Below are 21,709 nucleotides of genomic sequence, written 5' to 3' on the forward strand. Positions count from 1 at the left end.
GTCTCCTAGAAGCCTCCCCATAACCCCTCCAGACAGAGAAAGAGATCCTTCCCGGGTGCCTGGGCACTGTGTGCATAGTCCCCGGATGCCCTAAGGCAATTGTCAAAGACACAGGAAGGGCCATGCAGGTCTGACCCTCATCTCTCCCGGCAGCCTCAGGATATGTGTGGCAAATGGCTGAGTGATGGCACCAAAGAGCTGTGCCCCTCGAATGCCTTAAATTGCACGAGTAACTCTACCACTGGCTGTTGGTGTCTGTGGAACCTCCCTGCCAAACCTGCAGCCTTAAGAGTGGGGACCAAATCCCACCAGCACCTGGGCTTTCGCAGAGGGGATTTGCACACCAGAAAGCCTCGGAGAACCAAAATGTCTCTCCTGTTTCTTTTATTCATTCATTCCATCGCGAACTAGAATGTACAAAAAATGAATAAATATTGAATGAATGGAAAAAGGCCATGCACACCAGGAGGACGCCCTAGAGGACAAGTTAGGGTTCCAGAAAATGTGCATGTGGCAACATCGCCCCCTCGTAGTCTTTTGTGTTAGTGCACTCGAGGCTGGGTGCGGTGTCTATAATGAGCTCATCACCACCATCCCCATCCCCCTGTGGAGCATCTTGATGTTTCCGACCTTCCCTCTGCGGTTGTGATTGGGATCTGGGGCTCAGGGAATGAACTGTTATCTTAAATCATCTATTTTAAAATTATTACTAGGACCTATCTTATTTACTCTGCACTAATTTGGTGAGCGCAGAGCCTCTTAGGGAAGCACGTCCCACTCACTGATGATCTCTCTTGAAGTGGAAGGCCGCAAAGATGTGAAAAGGGGGATAGGGCTGTTCTTAGGAATCAGAGGAAGCAGTGGATGGAGGATGCAACCCAGTGAAGCCTCGATGGGTGATTTCACCGATGACAAGTGGTGCCCTCCGCTGATTCACATCTGGGTCTTCAGCATTTCCCAGCACAAGGACTGGCACGTAAATGCCCTCGGGAAACAGGCTCTGGATGAATGAGTAGTTCATGTATGTGCTATCCTATCTGCGTAGACATCCTGCCTCCCTTGCCTGTCTGGGAAAGCCCTCTGCTCTGTACACACTGGGTCAGGCATCTCTTGGGTAAAGGCACCCAGTGGCCTGAGGCCAGGTGACCTGCCTCCACTCTGCTCCCACGATGCTCCTGGGGCTGCCTCCACCCTCACAGGCAGCACCTGCTTCCTGCCCAGGCGTCTCCTCCCAGCCTGGGAACTCCCCAAGGCTGGGGCCGCGTCTGCCTGACCTGTGTGTCCACACGGAAGCCTGGGCCGGTGAATGAAGGCTCACGCATGCTTTCCTTGTTCATTCATTCTGCAACTATTTCGTGAGCACCCACCATGTGCCAAGTGCCGTGCTGTGAGCACCACAGTGAGGGGGAGAGCTGATGCGGTCCCTGCCCGCACAGAAATTTGGCGGAAGGTGGCACTGTGGAGGGGTCTCTACCTGCTGTCCACTGTCACTTCTCCCCTTTAAGGGCACAATCCCAAGGGTCAGCAGCCCCAGGCCAGAGATGTTTCCTAGCCCCCACTGCAGCTTGGGGTGGCCATGTGACCAAGAGATGCATGTCATTCCCAGTCCTGCCCTTCCAAAGCAACGAGAGATGGGGGCGGCAAAGCTAGCCCCACAGGAGGATATATGCATGTTGAAGGGGCCAAGGCTCTGTTCCCGAGAGGGAAGTAAACATCTACCTCGTTTGAGCCACCGTGGTTTAGGATCTCCTTGTAAGAGCAGTTCAGCTTTGTCCTTAACACAACAGAAGTGCGGGAAGGAGCTGTTCACAGGCTTCCGGCACATTTAATGCTTTAGCAGTTGGGCCATACGCTCCTACTGCCACTGTTACCAATTCTCTGACTCCTTTTCACCTGGCCTCGTTTCAAAAATGGAGAGCTACTGGAAAACTAGAAAGGAAGTGCAAAAATAAATTCTGAGAAAATAGGGCAATGGGCTCATGTTCTGGTGGGTTCTGAGGCTGGCTTCCGAGGCAGAGGTTGCTTGTGGAAGCCTGGGAGCCCAGGGCCTCTCTCTGTGTGTCCCTCCCTCCTTCTGCAGAGAGGTCAAGGGCATATCAGCACCAAAGTGAGACATCCTCCTTGCCTCACTGCCCTTCTGGAGGCGACTCACCTGTCACCACTGCCGTGAGACCTGCCCCGGCCATTAAATCTAAAGGAGTGGTGCGTGCCCACACCCTGACAGTCCCCCTGGTGGGTACCCAGGGCTCTGGCCCGACGGTCCCAACCGGTCTGGCCTGTGACATGCTCTGTGTTTCACTCGTTGTCTCTTTACTGTCTGTCACCTCCACTAGGATAGGAGTTCCTAGAGGGTATTTGTCTCAGTTATTCCCGTGACCCCAGGGACTAGACCATGGTGTGGTGCATAATAAGTGCTCAATAAGTATCTGATGAGTGAAGGAAGGCTGCATCTGAGCGCCATCAATCCATCTGTGATAAGCCTCCCACACGGCTACGAGGTGAAAGAGCCTTCTCTGGAGTCGAATGGCCTGGCTGTGAGTCTAAGCACCTCTCCTTAGTGGCTGTGTGACCTGGGCTGATGCCCTGAGCTCTCTGTGCCTCAGTCATAAGAGCATTTACCTCAGAATCGCTCTGAGGATGACACAGGAAGCACTGGGCACAGCGCCTGGCACAGACAAGCGTATGATAAACGCTGGCCTCGAATAGGTCATTACGAGCAGGCCAGTGTGATGGGGGCAGATCCCTTCTTCTGAGCACCACAGGCAGGAAACCTGATGCCCTCCCCTGGGGAGTGACTGAGCAGAAATCTGAAGGAGGAGGAGATTCAGGGCATGCTACCATTTGTGCCAACCAAATACACACCCAACAGCAACATCACGGATTTTCCAAGATCCAGATACATCCAAACAAACAAATCCAGGAGCAGTATTTGGAGGCAGTGAACTAGCAACTTAGCTAAAATTAGAAAATACAGCACTAAGTGAAAGAAAGCAAGAAACAGAATGAAATTTAGAGCTCAGTACTATTTATGCAAATTAAATACACTCGTCATAGATCGTTCAAGGTCACAGACACGTCTATACAACTCATTGAAAAGCAGGAATCAGAAGCAGTAAACTCAATGCACGTGTAATGATGTGGCTAAAGTTGAAGAACACGGTGCTGAGTGAAAAATGCCAGAAACAAATGACATTTAGAGCAGAATAGTACTTATGCAGGTCAAACACACACAGTGCCACCACCACCACGCGAGTTAAGGATACAGATACACTTAAGCAAATGTATTAGTAGAACATATGTTAAGTACGTTTGAGTGGGTGTCCATGGTTCAGAGAAGATGGTGGGGGGTTATAAAAGGGAAAAATAGAACGAGAGAGAGGCTCAGCATGAACCAGCGGCACGGCACACAGAGAACTGAGAAGCACGAGGGACTCGATGCCGTTCCCTGGAGTTTTCCCTCCTCCCACCAGGCACACTTTCCCTGGATAATCCCATTCTCTCCCAGGGCTTCTGCTGACAACTCCTGAGATAGCAACGAGGTCTGAGTCTCTGTTTAGACTTCATTCCTGCACTTCACACATGGATGGCCAACCATCTCCTAGATGGGCCCTCTGGATGACTCCTGGGCAACTCTCACCCCCGCCCCCGCAGCTGTACCAGATCTTGAATCCCAACCTCCCGCAGGGCTTCCCTCGTCCCAGCTGTCCACGGTCGTTGGTGCTGAAGACCAAAGTGGCCGTGTGCACTTCCCTCCCAGCCCTGCTGCCTGCTGTCCTTGGTGCTGAATGTCTCTCCGGGGCCACCTACTCTTGCGCTGTCCTTGGTACTGAATGTCTAAACCAGAGCTAGCAGGATCCGGTGGTTTTACAAGCAGAGGGCAGGGACAGGAAGTGTGGACTCGGGTGGCCAGTGTTGCCACATGCTGAAGCAGGGCCCAGGCTTCACTGCTCAGGTTGCCCACTTGTCTGTGAAGGAATGAATGAGTCATGGTGTCCTGTGCACCATGAGTATTTTCTACAGGTCAGGCTCTGTGCTGAGTGCTATGTACCTGACTCCCCTGAATTCTTCCACAGGCCCTGAGGTAGACGCTAATAAGATCTCATCCCAGAGAGAACACCGAGGCTTGTGGAGGTTATTAGGCTGCCCACCCAACACACTGCAGTGGTGGGGTCAGAGTCTGACCCCAGGAAGCGTGACTCCAGAGCCCACACTTGTCTGCTGGAATGGATGCTACAGGACACACCCAAGTACTGCAGAGGCCTTGGCTCTGCTGGACGCCGCCTCCCCCTCCTTTTTGTTCCCTGCTGGGTTCTGAGCTTCTGCCCCACCTTCGGGGGTGCCGGGCCAGTGCTGGGTTCTGCTGACCCCCAGACTCACTTCTGTTTCAGCTTCATGATATCCTCGATGTTGGGAAGGCAGTTTGTCCACGGCAGGATCCCGTAGAGCCACTTCAGCAAACAGTAGCCCAGGGTCTGGAGGTCACTGCGGCGGGAAGGCCCTGGGGAGGGAGGGCAAGAGGTGGCAGCTCAGTCCGAATGCTCCATGCACTGACACCTCTGCTCCTTTTCTGACTCAATGCACTCAACCATCCACGCACACAGGCTCTTGTCTGTTCATTCACTTTTCATTCACCTGCTCTTGTGCTCTCATGAGTCTCTCAATTACTCTCGTTCACTCTCTCAGCTGTCCCTACATCCCTGCTTTCACTAGCTTACTCCCTTGTCTACTTGTCTTTCATTCATGCACTCATTCAGTGGGTCCTCAGAGCTCTGTGCACCAGGCCCCATTCCACATTCTTAAATCCCAGGCAAGAGTTTGGTTGGCTCCTAACCCTTGACAGTCTAATGGAGGCAAAGTATGGTGTGGGATTACCTGAGCTACAGAGGAGGCATGAGGGAGCCCAGAAGGATGGACACTGAACGCAGCCTCAACAGAGGAGGGTAACGGAGACTGTAGGATTTTTTTTATGCTTCCTAAACGGCATGATTTAGACAACCATTTGTGTAAGCATATAACAAGCACCAGCATTGATTGTGCCGACCTTCCGCTCCTCGATGCTGGAGGCACAGGCACCACCCCTTTCCTGGGGGAGCTCAGTGTGGTGGGAGGACACGGGTAGACACGTGGATGGCCATGACATCAAGGGATCTGGGAAAAAGGCGCAGCCTCAAGGAATCTTCCCCTTAAAGTACTCTCTTCATACCTACTCTGTACACTTTCCTTGGATAATCTCATTCCTCTCCCAGGGCTTCAGCTGACAACAACTGAGATACTGCTGATATGTGGGTCTCCATCCAGACTTTCTCCTGTGCTCCAGGCATGGACAGCTAGATGCCTCCTTGACAGCCTCTCCTGAATGACTCTTGGGCAACTCTCATGGGTTCCGACTCTTGGGCAACTCTCATGGGTTCCAAGTCTAAACCAGATCTTGAATCTGACCCCGGGACCTGTGGAATGTCCTTGTGTCCAGCTGCTTGCTGTCCTTGGTGCTGAATGGCTGCCCTACAACTCCCTAATGCAGGCGTCCATGGTTCTGAATCCCTATTCTACCTCGCTTAGCCTGATTCCTGTGTCTGGCTACCTGCTGTCTGTGGTTATGAAAACCTAGAGCTGCCCTTGTATGAGAAGCATGTCTCCATGGTCCTGAATCCCTTCTCTGGACTCTTACCACATCCCTTGTGCAGGTCAAGGCTAATGAACTCAAGATTCCCATCATGTGGGCTCCTGCTGCCTTCCACATAGGCCACGTGTTTGCCGCCGGGGGCATAGCGGAAGGCGAAGCCGTAGCCTGCCAGCGTCACCTGTGTGGACATGGGGAGAAGCCATATAGTTTGGAGGTTAGGAGCTTGGACTCCAGAGTCAGAGAGTTCAATCATGGGTGCAATCTGAAACAACTGAACGCCAAACAGTACAAAAGGGTGTGAAGTGAAAAGAACCAAACCAACCACCTCCAGCCCCCAACCCACCACTCAGAAGTAACCACTAATAATCATTTCTTATGCCGTGTTTCAATTAACTTTCTTTGAATAACTGGTAAACACACATGGATGTAGAGTGGGCTCTAGTTTTCTCTTCTTCATTAAAGATTTTTATTTATTTATTTGACAGACAGAGACACAGCGAGAGAGGGAACACAAGCAGGGAGAGTGAGAGAGAGAGAAGCAGGTCTCCCGTGGATGTGGGGCTCAATCCCAGGACCCTGGGATCACGACCTGAGCCGAAGGCAGACGCTTAATGACTGAGCCACCCAGGCGCCCCTCTAGTTTTCCACAAAGGGATGTGAGGCTCAAACTCAAAACCCCAAGATCAAGAGTTGCACACTCTTTTGACTGAGCCAGCCAGGGGCCCCTGAACTTTTTTTTTTTTTTTTTAAGATTTTATTTATTTTGACAGAGAGAGACACAGCGAGAGAGGGAACACAAGCAGGGGGAGTGGGAGAAAGAGAAGCAGGCTTCCCGTGGAGCTGGGAGCCCAATGTGGGGCTCGATCCCAGGACCCTGGGATCATGACCTGAGCTGAAGGCAGACGCTTAACATCTGAGCCACCCAGGCGCCCCAACCCCTGAACTTTAATAGTAGTTCCAGGCATTAACATTTGGAGCCAGACAGACCTGGTTCAGCCATGTCTGAAGCCAATGAGGTTCTGCATTTTCCCACTCAATGGGCCAATAATTTGCAATACCCCCTTTAAACATTTTTTTTTAAAGCCATGTTAAATTGGGCTTCTGTCATTTGCAACTAATAAAGTAATTAGAATTTACTTTAAAACATTATTTAAGGGGCACCCGGGTGGCTCAGTCAGTTAAGCGTCTGCCTTCGGCTCAGGTCATGATCCCAGAGTCCTGGGATCTAGCCCTACATCAGGCTCCCTGCTCAGTGGGGAGTCGGCTTCTCCTACTCCCTCTGCCCCTCACCTGGCTCGTGCTCTCTCTCTCAAATAAATAAAATATGTATGTATGTATGTATTTATTTATTTATTTTAAAAGATTTTATTTATTCATTTGAGACACAGAGATACAGACAGAGAGAGAGAGCATGAGCAGGGGGAGAGGCAGGGGGAGAGGGAGAAGCAGGCTCTCCGCTGAGCCAGGAGCCCAATGTGGGGCTTGATCCCAGGACCCTGGGACCATGACCTGAGCCGAAGGCTGACGCTTAACCATCTGAGCCACCCAGGCGCCCTCAAATAAAATCTTTTAAAAAAAAGTTATTTAATCAGTACTCTACCAGGAGTGTGTGTATATTTAAGGTTTTCCCACTTGACTATTATAATCAATGCTGTCAGAAACATTTTGTACATGTATCTTTACACAGTCCTGTGAATATATGGATAGGACACATTCCTAAAAGAGGAACTGGTAGATGAAAAAAAATATGCATTTAAAATTTTGACTGCTATATCCAAATGACCTTCCAGAAAGGTTGGCCAATTCACACTTCCAACAGCATATAAAGAATTTCTGTTTCCTTACATCCTTATCAGCAATAGATACCATTCTTTTTTGTCCACCCCTAAAATAGGAAGTTTTAATTTTTCGTTTCTATGATTACCGACATTATTCAGGGAGGCTGAGCATCTTTGCACATATTTAACCTGTGGATTTCTTTTTCTATGAACTGCTTTTCCTAACCTTTGTCCATGTTTCTACTAAGTTGTTTATCTCTTCTTATTTATTCCAAGGAGTCTTTTACATATGATGGATAGCAATCCTTTGTCTGCGGTAAGCATTGTGAGATACATGGAGGTTTTGAGGCAGATGAGATCCTGGGCCCAGAGAGTCCCTAGGGTGGAGGGGACTTGGCTATTACCTGGCTCAGGTCCTTTGGATTCACAAAGATGTTCTCAGCTGTCACATTTCCATGGACGTACTCATTCTCATGGAGGAACTCCAGGGCATCCAGCTGGGGGAAGAAAGCAAGCATTTCCATGATGACAAACAGAAAGAGGCTCTGAGGCAAAGCCCAGTGAAGGAACCTCCAAGTTAGGCCTGGGGTCAGGAGGTACTACTTGTGATTGGAGGGGAGAAGGGTGTTTTAAACCTTACTAATTCTGAGTGAAGCATTAGGAAGCCCACTCTTGACAACATAGCTAAGCATGTCTTCTAATTAGACTTCTGAAAAATCAGCATTAAAGGTAATACTGGTTTTCCATCTATCTCTTTTACCTATTTCTCAGTTGACTGCAAACTCAGGAGGGGAAGATGTCGGTTACTTATTGCCACACTGTACCCCCCAAACCCAAAAAGCAAAACCCAACACCCATGTATACTAAAGACTTCTCATTTCTCCCAAAGAGCAGAAATAATGCTTAGTTAATGTTTAGTTAAGCAATTTGTATTTCTTGGCCCTAGCTCTGACTTCTCCACTGAGCTCCAGACTCATACACTGAACTGCCTGGGTTTAGTTATATCCTGAATATATCCCCAGGCCCACCTTGACCCCAAGGCTTACCTATCCACTAGGTTCTACTTGTTCTATAAACTCTCTGTCCCCACAGCCCATCTCCTCAGGACCGTCCTCTCATGCCGACCTCACCTGGCCTCCTTATCACACCCTCCAGTCCATCTACATGTGCCCCTAGGGTCTTTCTGTACCCAGAGCTGACCCTGCCTTTCCTCTGCTCCTAGTCCTCCCGTGGCTCCCCAGTGCCCTCAGGACAGAGTCCTTAGCTTGGTGTTCTGCGTGATTGGTCACTATTGACCTTTCCATGCCAACCCTACCTTACCCTTTCTCCCCACACATGTCAGCACAGAGACCTTCAGGACACACCTAATAGGTCACTTTCTGGCCACTCCCAGGTCTCCAGCTATTTAAATTGGGTCCTCATATCCTCCGTTATAGCAGAGTAATATTTCATTCAGAGAACTTTCACAGCTTGTGAAATTGTTTAATATCATCCTCTCCCACCAGACATAAAAACCATTACTCCCGGCCCCTGGGAAGTGTCTGACACCCAGCAGCGACCTGATAAATATTTAATGAAAGGAAGGATGGGGGCGCCTGGGTGGCTCCATCGTTAAGCGTCTGCCTTCGGCTCAGGTCATGATCCCAGGGTCCTGGGATCGAGCCCCGCATTGAGCCCTGCATCAGGCTCCCCGCTCAGCGGGAGGCCTGCTTTTCTCTCTCCCACTCCCCCTGCTTGTGTTCCTTCTCTCGCTGTGTCTCTGTCAAATAAATAAATAAAAAATCTTAAAAAAAAAAAAAGGATGGATGGACAAGGGAATAAATCAATGAACAAATGCCTTATGCTCCCCTCTCCTATACACACCTTTACCTAAGCTGTATCCTTGGCCTGGGATATTCTCCCTGCATATCTCCACTCCCACTCCACCCAGCACCTTGCTATTTCCCACTCATCGCTTAGAAACAACCTCTACCGGGAAGCCCAATGGAGCCCCTCATTTTGAGGCAGGGGCCCCTTCCTCCAAGTCCCACATGGGAATGTTTTTCTCTCGGGCTCTAATGGCCTACTGTGCACCTGTTCCAGTCAAGTGCTAGCCCCCAGTGTCCAGGAGAGGGAGGCACGGGCTGAATGTGTCAATGAACAAGCCGACTGATGATCTAGGACCCAGTGCACCATCCCCTGGACGGGAGCCGGCAGCTTCTAGGTACATACCAGCCGGCAGGCCATCTGGAACACAGACTTCACCGACATTACATGCTTTGGGTTGTCATCCAGGGCCGACTGAAGGCTCCTCCCCAGCATGGGAAACACCAAGAACCTGGAAGATAGGAGCATCCCAGGAGGTGGGAGAGATGACCACGGGAAGGGGCAGAATACAGGCCACCGAGGCTGGACTCTGGCTGGGTGGCTCTAAGGTCCCAGTCACGGGCAAGACCAAGGGTTCCTGATTGTGAGGGGATCAGCCTGGCTCAAAGCCGGGGAGAAGGAAGCCACAGCGTCCCCGGAACATGACACAGAGAGGAAAAATGGGACCAGCGAGGTGGCTGGCAAGCGAAGCGACTCACCTGTACTTGTCCTGGTGAGTACCAAAACCGACACAGGTGGGGACGGCCAGTAGGGGGACTGCGTTCAGCTTCTTCCACTTGTTCACTGCGGGAGGCAGGGGAGCGAGAGGTCAGAGCCCCCTGGTCGCGGGGCCCACGGCCCGTTCTCAGGGCAGAATCAGAGAGTGCCTGAGCCCAGGCCAGACTGTCAGGCTCCTGGTCAGAGATGCCACCTCTGTGGGTGGGTGACAGCGGGGTGGTGACAGGGGGCGCATCACTGACCTCTGACTGTAACCTACATCTGCAAGGGACAGGGGGTGAGCCCGGCCGAAAGCATATACAAATCTGGCATGGAAGGGACAAGGACAACAGAGTGACCTCTGAATTTACGTGTATCATTAGTAAGGTCAGGAAATGTCTCAATGGGTCATGGCACCAATCAGAGGTCTGACCGTCTCCCAGGATCTCAGTTGGATGGTACAGAGCCAGTGGTGTGCTGATAAAAGTTTAATGACTGGCTGTCCAGGGAAAAATAGTGCTGACTGCTCGTGCTTGCCAATTTTTGTGGTGTGAACACTTCCCACCATGGCCCATTTCAGGCCATGGATCTGAGATCACAGATTGTGGAGCTGGGAGAGACACCAGCACGCCATCATATGGTATTTTCGCCAAGCAGATACAATGGATGTGAGCAATGGATGAGGTCTGTGTTCCAGATGGCCTGCTGGCTGCTACGTACCTGGACAAACAATTAGGAAGTGAAGAGTTTTGAGGATCTGAATATTTACTATTGATCTTAACATAATGTATTTGACTGTAAGTTGATGTAGTTAAGTTTAAATAATGAGTCTGTTTAGCGACTGCCTTGTGGTCCTGAAAATCGAACGCTTGGCTCTCCAGAGCTGGTAGAGTCGGCCTCAGCCCCTGCTGCCTGTCCTCTGAGGCCTAAGGCCTGATGGGTGACGGGGCACATCTGGGCCTGTAATGTCATCCCCACCTTTCCCACCCCTTCAGGGGGAAGCTAGCTGTTCTGACCAAGCTAGTAGCCCCAACTCTCTCCCCCTTTGCCCATTTCCCTGCAGAATACCTTGCAAAGGCTTGGCGGCCCGCTGGAAGAAGTTCTGCTCGTTGAACAAGCGCCCATCCTTGGCATCCTAGTTGGGAATGGCAGGGGGAGAAGGCTGTCACAGCGGAAGTTCTTAGACAAGGTCGTCACTAGCCACGCATCATCCCAGGTTAATGCCAGCAACCACCACCATGACCCCCACATCAGAACCAAATTCCCTAGGGTGCTGCATGTGAACACATGATCTCCCACTGCCCAGATTCCTCTTCTTTTATGCTAGGATCCGCAAGTTTTCCTAGGCATGTGGCCTTCAGCTAGAAACTACATTTCCCAGCCTCCCTTGCAGTGAAGAATGACCCTATGACCAACTTCTGCTCTATAGAGATGTAAGCAGATGAGATGTGGGCGGCTTTCGGATTATGCCCTCAAAGGGCTGGGCATGCTCTCCCTTTCCTCTTCTGTTCCAGTTGGCTGGAATGCAGAGGAGATGGCAGGAGCTGGGGCAGCCACCTCAGCCCATGAAATGGAGGTTATACACGAGTGGTACAGCTGGCTTCTTAAGAGGACAGGGTTAAAGAAGGTTCAAATCTCAGCTCTGCCATTCACTCCTTCTTTGTACAAAGCACCTATTATGTGCTGAGTATTCCACTGGCATTGGAGATACAGCAGTGAACAAAGCAACTTGCATGCTGCGTGCCCCTGGGCACGTGATCAAGTCCCCATTTCCTCATCTGTTAAATGGGGGGAGCTAAAAGTAACTACCTCCCAGGCTTGCTTGTGAGACTCAGCCCAGGGCTGGGCACAGAACAGGCTCTCTCTCTCTCTCTCTTTTTTTTTTTTTTTAATTTTTTTATTGTTATGTTAATCCCCATACATTACATCATTAGTTTTAGATATAGTGTTCCATGATTCATTGTTTGTGCATAACACCCAGTGCTCCATGCAGAACGTGCCCTTCCCAATACCCATCACCAGGCTAACCCATCCTCCCACCCCCCTCCCCTCTAGAACCCTCAGTTTGTTTTTCAGAGTCCATCGTCTCTCATGGCTCTTCTCTCTCTCTTTTTTCATTTTTTAAAATTTTATTACTCTTATGATTATTTTTTCAGAACAGGCTCTCAACAAGCAGGTGCCATTACTCATCTGCGAGCCTGGCTCCAGAGCCCACTCACGCAGCCCCCGTCTAGGGCCATGGCGGTGGGGCACCAGGACTGGCTGCCCCGGTGTTTTGGTGGGGGGGGGGGTGAGAAAATCCGAATAAATGAAGGGAAGAAAATAAAAGTCACCCGTAAGTCCAGCTCTCAGAGATAATGATGAGGCTACTAACCAGGATGATACACTCTTATTAGACTCTTCCTCTATGATGAGGGATGCGACTCGCCTGCCTGGCTGCTCTCTTTCTTGGTTGGTTGGTTTTCCCTTTGGGCCCCCCTCGAGTGCATGTTTCCTGTGTGCTAAGGTTGTGCATGATTTCACAGACTCCTCAAGTGCAGGGACCCCATCTGATTGCTTGTCTGATGGGCCCCATCACCCAGCACAGTGATATATAGTAGATGATCAAGAAATACACACTATGAGACAGATAGGCAAGTGGGGCACACAATGTGGATATTGGGGCTCCCTCGCCCAGATGAGGAAACTCGGCCCCAGGAGGGAAGAAGGCACCTGCCCAGACTGCACAGCCAGACAGCACTAGAACCAGGGCGCGGGGCGGACCTCGTGGCAGCTTCCGAGGCCCTCCGTGATGAAGAACCTGAGGCTGGAGGGAGATGTGCCGGGCCCAAGGTCCCACTGCCCCCCCGCAGGCCAAGGCAGGGCTCCGCAGCCTGTGCCAGCCCTCAGAGAGGCCCGGAGGTTGAAGGTGCCCAAGCCGCAGGCCCTCCCCTCTTGGCACCGCCCCGGGGGATACTCACGAGTTTAAGCGAGAATGTCTGTTTCTGACTTGACTTGCAGGCGAAGGTGGAGATAGCCTCAGCTGCGGGTGGACAAAACGGGCCAAGTTATTATCTACAGGGAAGACAAGAGTCATGATCTTCAAACTTCCTGGTAACGAGTGGCACTTCTGCTTCTCTGGTTCCCTCGGGGGTCAAGTGTATTCTTGGCTTTCAAGAGCCCTTCCTTCCTATTTTCTTTTTCTTTTTTTTTTTTTTAAAGATTTTATTTATTTATTTGACAGAGATAGAGGGAGAGCACAAGTAGGCAGAGCGGCAGGCAGAGGGAGAAGCAGGCTCCCCGCTGAGCAGGGAGGCCGACGCGAGGCTCGATCCCAGGACCCCAGGATCATGACCTGAGCTGAAGGCAGCCGCTTAACCGACTGAGCCACCCAGGCGCCCCCCTTCCTATTTTCAAACAGGTTCTTGTTTTTTTTCTTTGTTAATATTCAGCTACATAAAAAAGGTTATTGACGAGAAGGCCCGACTGCTCTCCTTGGAAAGACTTGCTTACAAGGGTGGCCCTTGGCTGGTGTCTGGGACCCTGGGTCTGAGGAGGGATCCAGCATTCTCTAACAATAAGAGGGGCCCCCTGTGCCCAAACTATCATGCTGAACAGCCGCTTTCCTTCTAGGAGTCTAGAATTTTGGTACGTTCCAGGCAGGGTGCGCCTATGTGACCAGCTCTCAGTAAAAACCCTGGGTGCTGAGTCTCTCAGGAGTATCTCTGGTAGACATACTACACGTGCTGTCACACCTCCTTGCGCATCCTGTGTGACTTCACGGGGAGAGGACTCCTGGAAGCTGGTGCTGGTCTCCCCCAGACTTCATGTGTCTTCCCCCCCGTTGCCTGTGCTCTGTGTCCTTTTGCTGCAATGAATCGTGGCATGAGAACAGCTACGTGCTGAGGCTTGTGGATGGGTCCTCTCTGTGAATAACTGAGCCTGGGGGGTGGTCCTGGGGACCCCCAACACACCAGCTTTTTGCATTTGTCTACACATATGGGGAAGTACAGATGCAGATCCCCTGCGAGGAAGGGCTTGTTGCCCCAGCCCCGCCCACCCGGGGAGTGCCGTCACAAGTAGCCTTCAGTCCCTCAGCGGTCCACTCAGCTGCAATCCCGGGGTGGCCCACATCCAACAGGTTTTCAAGAGGGATATAAAGGCCCAGCTGTGTTGGCCAGACACAGAACCATGCTGAAAGACCACTCCCGCTCCAGAGTCCCTGTGGGGCCGGCTGAGGCTATAGGGCTGGGCTGCACCCACCATCCACCTCCTTCTTCCCCTCTGCCTCATAAACACTCTGCACGTTTGTCCCATTCTGTTCAGTTACCAACCCCATGCTAAGTGTGGGCTTTACACAGATGGTTTCCCTTTAAGGTCTACTACAATGTTATTATTACTGCGGTCGCTGTCGTCAACGCCACCTGCTGGAGTAGATGAGAGAGGCGGGTCAGAGAAGCCAAGGGGCACACTGGGCCACCAACTCTCTGTGTGACTTCGCACGAGGTGCTAGACCTCTCTGGGCCTCTACTGCCACATCTGTGAAATAGGAGTGATGAAGCCTGCCCCCGGGGTTGGACGCAAGGGTGCAGACGGGCCAGCAGGAACGATCACGGTAGGGGCTGAGTGCGCATCATAGCTAGCTTCCTCCTTCAAACGCACCACTCGATGAACCCACCAGCCCCAGAGCCGAGCACCAAGCCTGGCTCACAGGGAATGCTCAATGTGTGGCAGCTCTCAAAATATCGTAAGTAGCACAAGGGCCCACCGCCACCGAGTGGCAGAGCCGGCTCCGCCTCGCTCCGCCTCGCTCATCCAGAGCCCATGAGCTGAAACACTATAGTCCATCCCTGCGGCTCTCTGAGTCCTCACTCCTTTCTCTTGTCTTTCCTACTCCTTAATCATCCAGGTTGGTGTTGTCTAGGATGCTGAGCTGACGGACAGGGAGGTGACAGTTACCCATCCTCGCTCTCAAGAAGCACTGGTTGGAGCAGGGTCGGAGCCCAGGGTTTACAAATTCAAGGCCAAGGGTGACCTGAGTCCAGTCTATATGAGGGAAATGTGTGAAGGGCTCAGATCTCAGGGTACAGAGGGGTGCTTTCCAGCTACGAGAAGCAGGCTTGGGGAGATCGTCAGCAGGTGTCTGGAGCTCACTGTGGCACCTCTCACGAATACTAACCCTGCTTAGAGTTCCCGCACGGGCGGGTGACAGGTACACGCCTGACGCTCAGAAGCAAGCAGGAAGAGCTGGTAACTTAAATACGATCCCCTGCACTACTCTGCAGATCATGAAGGGTTTTTCTCTTCCGCTCCTCTAACTGGCCCTCCTGCCAATAGCCCGGGGTGCTAGCTGGGCCATTCCCATTATAGAGGGGAGCCGACAGAGGCCCAGGAGGGGCAGTGCGCTTGGCCAATGGCTCCTGCAGAGCCTGGCTTTCAACCCAGGGCTTCAGACTCTGTGACCTAGGGAGACCCCTGTCTCATGCACATCTGGTACATGGAAAGTCCCTACGTGCTCCCAATGCTGACAAGGGCGTAGCAGGCGAGCAGGTGGAAGCCCCCGACTGCCAGAAGATGAGCGATGTTGAACCTGGAGCGAGAAAGCTGCTCTGGGATCCATCATGACCAGAACAGCGACAGGAAGCACTTGTACTGTGCTTGCTGCTTTCCTGTGCATTGGTCCACCCATGTAGCTTTCCCAACAACGACCCTGCGAGGTCAGTACTATTTTTTTTTTTTTTAAGATTTTATTTATTTATTCATGAGACACAAAGAGAGAGAGAGAGAAGCAGAGGGAGAAGCAGGCTCCCAAGGAGCAGGGAGCCCGATGCGGGACTCGATCCCAGGACCCTGGGATCATGACCTGAGCCGAAGGCAGACGCTTAACCATCTGAGCCACCCAGGCGCCCATGGGGTCAGTACTATTATCATCCCATTCTGCAGGTGAGGAAACTGAGGCATAAGGTCATGACATCACTTGAACCTGAACGAGGTCAGACAACTAGCTGCCAGCAGAGGCAGGGGACAGCTCACAAGGGCCGGCTACACTCTCCCACCTCCCTGCGAGGGGAGGGCTTGCTGGAGACTCTGGGCACCCCACACCCCCTCTCACTGCCAGCAACGCTAGGGTTCTGATGCTTCCTGCTCCTGTTCCTGGGTTTCTAGCCTCTGAGTCTTTGCCTATGCCCCGCCTTAGTCTAGCATGCCCATCTCTGCCCTAACTTCTTTGTCCCAGTTTGGAAGGTGCTTAATAAAATTGTAGCGCTGGGGAGCCTGGAGGGCTCAGTTGGTGGAGTGTCTGATTCTTGGTTTCGGCTCAGGTCGTGATCTCACGGTCGGGGAGTCGAGCCCTGCTCTGGGCTCCACGCTCAGCGGGGATCTGCTTGACATTCCCTCTCTCCCTCTCCCGCTGCTCCTCCCCCACTCATGTGCACTCTCTCTCAAATAAATAAGTCTTTAAAAAAATAAAATAAAATCACAGCGCTTCCACCTGACGGTTAGCAACTGATGGGAGTCTCCCCACAGCTGGAGGCATGTTTGGGATGGCCTGACTCGGTGGGTCTCAGTCACTCTCAGCGGGCATCCGACAGTGTCTGGAGACAGTTTCGGTTGTCACGATAGGGGGAGGGGAGGGGTGTTACTGGTGTCCAGTGGTTTTTCTAGTGGTGTCTAGCGGTTCTCCCAAACTGTTCTGGGGAGACAGGGAGGATGACATCATAACTCAGGAGCTGACAAGGAAAAGAGTGCCAACTCGCAGGGCTGCACGCGTAAGGGAGTAAGATGAGCTGATTGGTGGGATGAACTGAGGACGGGGCACAGAGTGGGTCAACAGTGTCAGCGGCTGTGAAAAAAAAAAAAATCCCAATTCTGGCTGCTGCTGTTGTTTAACTGTTACTGTTTTTTTTTTTTTTTTTTTTAAAGATTTTATTTATTTGACAGAGAGAGAGATAGCAAGAGCAGGAACACAAGCAGGGGGAGTGGGAGAGGGAGAAGCAGGCCTCCCGCAGAGCAGGGAGCCCGATGTGGGACTCGATCCCGGGACCCCAGGATCATGACCTGAGCCAAAGGCAGACGCCCAGCGACTGAGCCACCCAGGCGCCCTAACTGTTACTGGTTTTACCTACAGGACATAAAACTGCACCACTTCTTGACTGGTGCAAGCTGGCAGAGGAGAAAGGCGATGTGCCCGGGGGTGACTCGGCCCTGGGACACATGCAAACGCGCTCCGCAGCCCTTACGAGCCCTGCTCCCCACCCCAACAGTGGCCCATGCCCATCTGGCACTTCCAAATCAAAGATTTCTGAGCAAAATCCAGATTTCTGGCCTTTCCTGCAAACTCGGAAGATCTTGGAGCCAGATCTCCGGCTGGTTATTGACATCTCCGGGACTCATGTCCCTCCTCTAGGCCACGGGGACAGTGACAGTGCTGGTGTCCACCGTGAGCTAGGAAGTACGAAGACAACACTCACGGCAGCACTAGTCTTCACGGCCCAAAGCGGAAACAATCCACACGTCCGCCAACCAACCGGTAAATGGGGAAACCGAACACGATACACATACACCGAGTATTGTTCAGCCACAAGGCGGAATGAAGTTCGGACAGACACTATGATGTGGATGGGCCTTGAAAACATCATGCTGGGGGAAAGAAGACAGATGCAAAATCTGAAACGTCCACAACAGAGAAACCCAGAGAGATAGAGGACAGTTAGCGGATGCCCGAGGCTGGGACGAGAGGGATGGGGAGCGAGTGCTTCAGTACGGGGCTTCCTTTAGGGGTGATGGGAATGTTCTGGAACGAGATAGAGGTGATGGCTGCACAGCACCATGAATGGACTATATCCCACTGAACTGCAGACTTTAAAATCGTCAATTTCATATTATGTGGCTTTTATCTCAATGAAAAAAATGACAAAACCTCCCACAAAGCACTTAGAACACAATCTGGCCTTGAATAAGCACTTGATAAACATTGGGTTGGTTAATACTAATACTTCCAGCACAGCTCTTTTTTTCTTCATTGTAACAAGGTGTCTGACTCGTTTTTTAATGTTTGATGACACCAGCCTCTAAGCCAGGTCCTGCCTCTTCCTCTCCGGCCCCACATGTGGGCAGGCTGATAAGCAAGCCTGGGGGGTGGGGGTGGGGCTCCCTCCTTGGCTGCTGGTGGGAGATGCAAATCATGGGAGGCCCTGGCCCCAGAGCAGGAACCCTCACTCCGGCCCCACCCCTTAAACAAATAAAAACCCAAACCAGGCACCTTTCCTTCCTCTCCTCAGGGGGATGAAGAACTGCTTTTCCCCAGAAACCTCAATTATGCAAGCAATTAGTCACGCATATCCTCCATCACCACTCTCAACATTCAAACCAAATTTTAGGGGGAGGGGGTTCCACACCGCCTCTGCAGGACAGACAGAACACTGATCATCATCCTTTTCATTCAGCCACCCTGGGCCTGCACTCCCCCACGACGAAGGTGGAGGTGGGGAGTGCCTCTTTACACAGGGCACAGGCTTTCCAGTTGGCCACAGTCCCCACCATTCCCAATTGCTCGTTCTCGGACTCCTGCACACATTTACCCTACCTGCCCAGCCCCCGTGGGTGGGTAGCTCTGCAGTCCCAAGTCTACAAGAAAGCTGTCCAGAGGCAGGTCTGCAGCTGGGAGATGGCTTCCATTTCCATTCTCAAAAAGGTATTCCCCTCCCCTTGCCCTGGCTCAAAGACACCCCAGCCAAGCCCAGTGCCTGCTGGCCTGCGGACAGTGTACCTTTATAGAGAATGCCCTGGTCGTCCCTGGTCTGGAGGGGTCCCAGCTTCCAGTGCCGCCCACTCTTGTCTGTCACCACCGTCCCTGTGGGCAGAGCCTCAAGTGAGGTAGTCACCCGGCTCCGCTTCAGTGTCTGCGGGCTTTGCTTGGTCGCCTGTGGGCTTTGCTTGGTCGCCTGTGGGCTTCGCTTGGTCGCCTGCGGGCTTCTCTTGGTCGCCTGTGGGCTTCGCTTGGTCGTCTGTGGGCTTCGCCTGGTCGCCTGTGGGCTGCTTTTGGGGGTTGGGGGCCTGCTCCAGGACCCTGCAGGAGGATGGTCAGAATAAAGAAAAAGCAGCATCCAGGAGAGAAAAGTTGGATGGGTAATAGGACAACGCTTGTCATACAGTTCATTTATTCATTTGCTCATTCAACACATGCTTCCTAGGACCTTTCATGAGTCAGGTCCTTGTGTGATAAAGCTGGAGATCCAGACATGACTCAGACTTGGGCCCTTCCCTTGGGAGCCCCTAATTTGGTCGGGGAGTCTGACCTGGACACAGCTGGTCAGAACTGAGTCTGAAACAGGGCAGTAAAGAGGAATATGAGAGACTGATAATGCCTTGAGAAGTCAAGAGAGGCTTCCGGGAGGAGGGGACATTTGAGTTGGATCTTGTTGGGTGAGCAGAAGTTTACCATGGGGAAAAAAGACATTCCAGACATTCAACCAAAGACATCCTGAAACAGGACCTGGCCTTGTGCTGAGTATAAAGAAGGTTCGGAAATTTGTTAGACAGAGACCCTGCCCTTGAGGGGCTCCCAGGCTGGCAAGAGAATGGGATGGCATGGTGAGGAGAGAGGCGTGGACACAAGAAAGGATATTATCTACTCCATTCCTCCCCCCCACCATCCACCCAAGGCACAGAACAGCAAGAGGCAGAGGGGTCTGGAGCATAACAAGGGATGGAGGGGAGGCACCGAGGGCTGTGACTTTAGATCCAACGGCCCCCTACGAAGGAGATGGGCACATGGTCCTCAAGACTCCCATGCTTGCTGGCTGGCACCAGACCTATGCAGATGAGTCTACCTGGTCTCCGCCCACACAGGACTTTCAGTCTATCAAGTAAGGCAGAAAGGATGAGGGTCCAGGCGGGGTAGGGGATCCCTGAGCAGGGGAACAAAGCGCCAAACTGTCCAACAACCCACCTTTTCCCCATCGAGTCAGGCCAGATTGACCCCAACTCTCACCTTTGGATCTCACAGTACCTTTAGACCCAGAACTGTCACCAACCAAGCAGCAGGATGATGAGGGGGAGGTGACAGAGCTGGACCATTTCACTTTCTTGGAGGGGATTTCAGGACTGGCACTGCTCTGTCTCCTTGAGCCTAGAGGAAGGGAGATCGGATGCAGACTGGGATTACAAAGGCCTTTTCCAGGAACCTCTAAACCAAGAACCCTGAGGGCACATTTGATCATTCTCTTCCCTCTGATCCCTAGAGTCAAGCCTTGCTTCTCCTGTCACCTAAATATCTAAGCAAACTGTCCCTTCATTTTAGTTATGTTTTTTTCCTCCTTGGGTCTTGGTGTCTCTTGTGTGTCTTTTATCGCTTTGTCATTCTGCTCTCTACTAGGCAATTTCTTTGAACCTATCTTCCACTTCACTAATTCTCCCTTCAGCTGTGTCTGGTTGGCAGTTAAACCATCCAGCGAGTTTCTGATTGCCACAAAGCGAGTTTCTGGTTGCCACAATGATGTTTATTTTTATCATTGGAGGTTTGATTTGGTTCTTTTTCAAATTGATTTGGTTCCTTTTCAATTCTAACTTCTGCTTCTTCACTGTATTTTGAATTTCTTCTTTTATTTCTTTAAACATGTTAAATGTGTTTTGGACGTATTCTCATCTGTTAATTCTGAGGTCTCTGGTCATTGTGGGTGTGATTCTATAGTTTATTGTTTGTCCTGACACTGGCCTTTTCCTGGTGTCTTTTTTTTTTTTAAGATTTTATTTATTCATTTGAGAGAGACAGTGAGCAAGCAAGAGAGCACAAGTGGCAGAGGGAGAGGGAGGAGCAGACTCCCTGCTGAGCAGAGAGCATGATGTGGGGCTCAATCGCAGGACCCTGGGATCATGACCCGAATTGAAGGCAGACGCCCAACCGACTGAGCCATCCAGGTGTCCTTCCTGGTGACTTTTGATTGACTGGGAGCTCCTGGTCCTACGAGAATTCTCTAAGGCAGAGGCAGACGGAGAGAATCTCAAGCAGACTCTTTGCTGAGCATGGAGCCCGACTGGGGACTCCATCTCACAACCCTGAGATCATGACCTGAGCTGAAATCAAGAGTCGGATGCTTAACTGACTGAGCCACCCAGGCACCCTCTAAGGCCTGTCTTTAAAGGGTATTCCCCAAGAGAAGGTTTGCCTCTGTTGGAGAGGGGCACCCATACCTCATTGCTTTTACACTAACTTTCCCGCTTGGGTTTTTCTGGGGGCTACACATATCAGTACAAATTCTGGCCCCAAACTGGTGAGGATGTGAGTTCTTGGTTAGGAATTCTCAGAAAGGACATTCTTCCATTTTTCACTCACAACCAAGGCTGAGACAGACAAATGTCTTCACCAACTTTCTCCGTGGAACTTTTTTTGTTGTTGTTGTTCCAGTTTACCCACTGAGGAGTCCCGGATTTTAAGTCTTCCAATCTCACCTCTTGCACTGTTCAGGCCATAAGTTTTGTCTCTTATACTCCATTAAAACCCAGGCTCGAAACCACCAGGGCCTGGCAAACAGTCCAGGACCACACCATCCACGGCACACACTCAGCCCCGTGGGTCTGTGTTTTCTTACTGTTTCTCGTTTCTGCGGAATTCACTCACTGAGTGATAGGACCCACTCAGCCCTGCTTTTCAAAACAGATACTTTATATTTTAGCCAGCATTTTGTGGTGTGCTGAACCTTAAGGGGCTTTTGCCGATCATTTAGTCTGCCATATTACTAAAAACAGAAGTCTTCTTTCAGTTGCTGCT

The 21,709-nt window shown here is 51.5% G+C and overlaps 1 protein-coding gene across 6 annotated transcripts in view; it reads right to left on the reverse strand.

Moving 5' to 3' along the window:
* Positions 1–21,709, reverse strand: part of VRK3 (VRK serine/threonine kinase 3) — a 37,737-nt gene that overhangs the window by 10,687 nt on the left and 5,341 nt on the right. For 4 of the 6 annotated variants that reach the window (XM_036068161.2, XM_078062540.1, XM_078062539.1 and 1 more), the window contains exons 4-12: positions 19,934–20,071; positions 18,710–19,009; positions 12,924–12,985; positions 11,032–11,098; positions 9,966–10,050; positions 9,613–9,718; positions 7,806–7,898; positions 5,669–5,801; positions 4,378–4,498 (exon numbers count right to left, since the gene is read on the reverse strand). In XM_036068161.2, the coding sequence (XP_035924054.2) occupies positions 4,378–4,498; positions 5,669–5,801; positions 7,806–7,898; positions 9,613–9,718; positions 9,966–10,050; positions 11,032–11,098; positions 12,924–12,985; positions 18,710–19,009; positions 19,934–20,071 (1,105 nt within the window). The remainder of the gene's footprint in view (positions 1–4,377; positions 4,499–5,668; positions 5,802–7,805; positions 7,899–9,612; positions 9,719–9,965; positions 10,051–11,031; positions 11,099–12,923; positions 12,986–18,709; positions 19,010–19,933; positions 20,072–21,709) is intronic. The other 2 variants (XM_078062541.1, XM_036068162.2) reach the window with 2 other exon arrangements.

Source organism: Halichoerus grypus, chromosome 15, assembly GCF_964656455.1.
Source record: "Halichoerus grypus chromosome 15, mHalGry1.hap1.1, whole genome shotgun sequence".
Taxonomy (NCBI): domain Eukaryota; kingdom Metazoa; phylum Chordata; class Mammalia; order Carnivora; family Phocidae; genus Halichoerus; species Halichoerus grypus.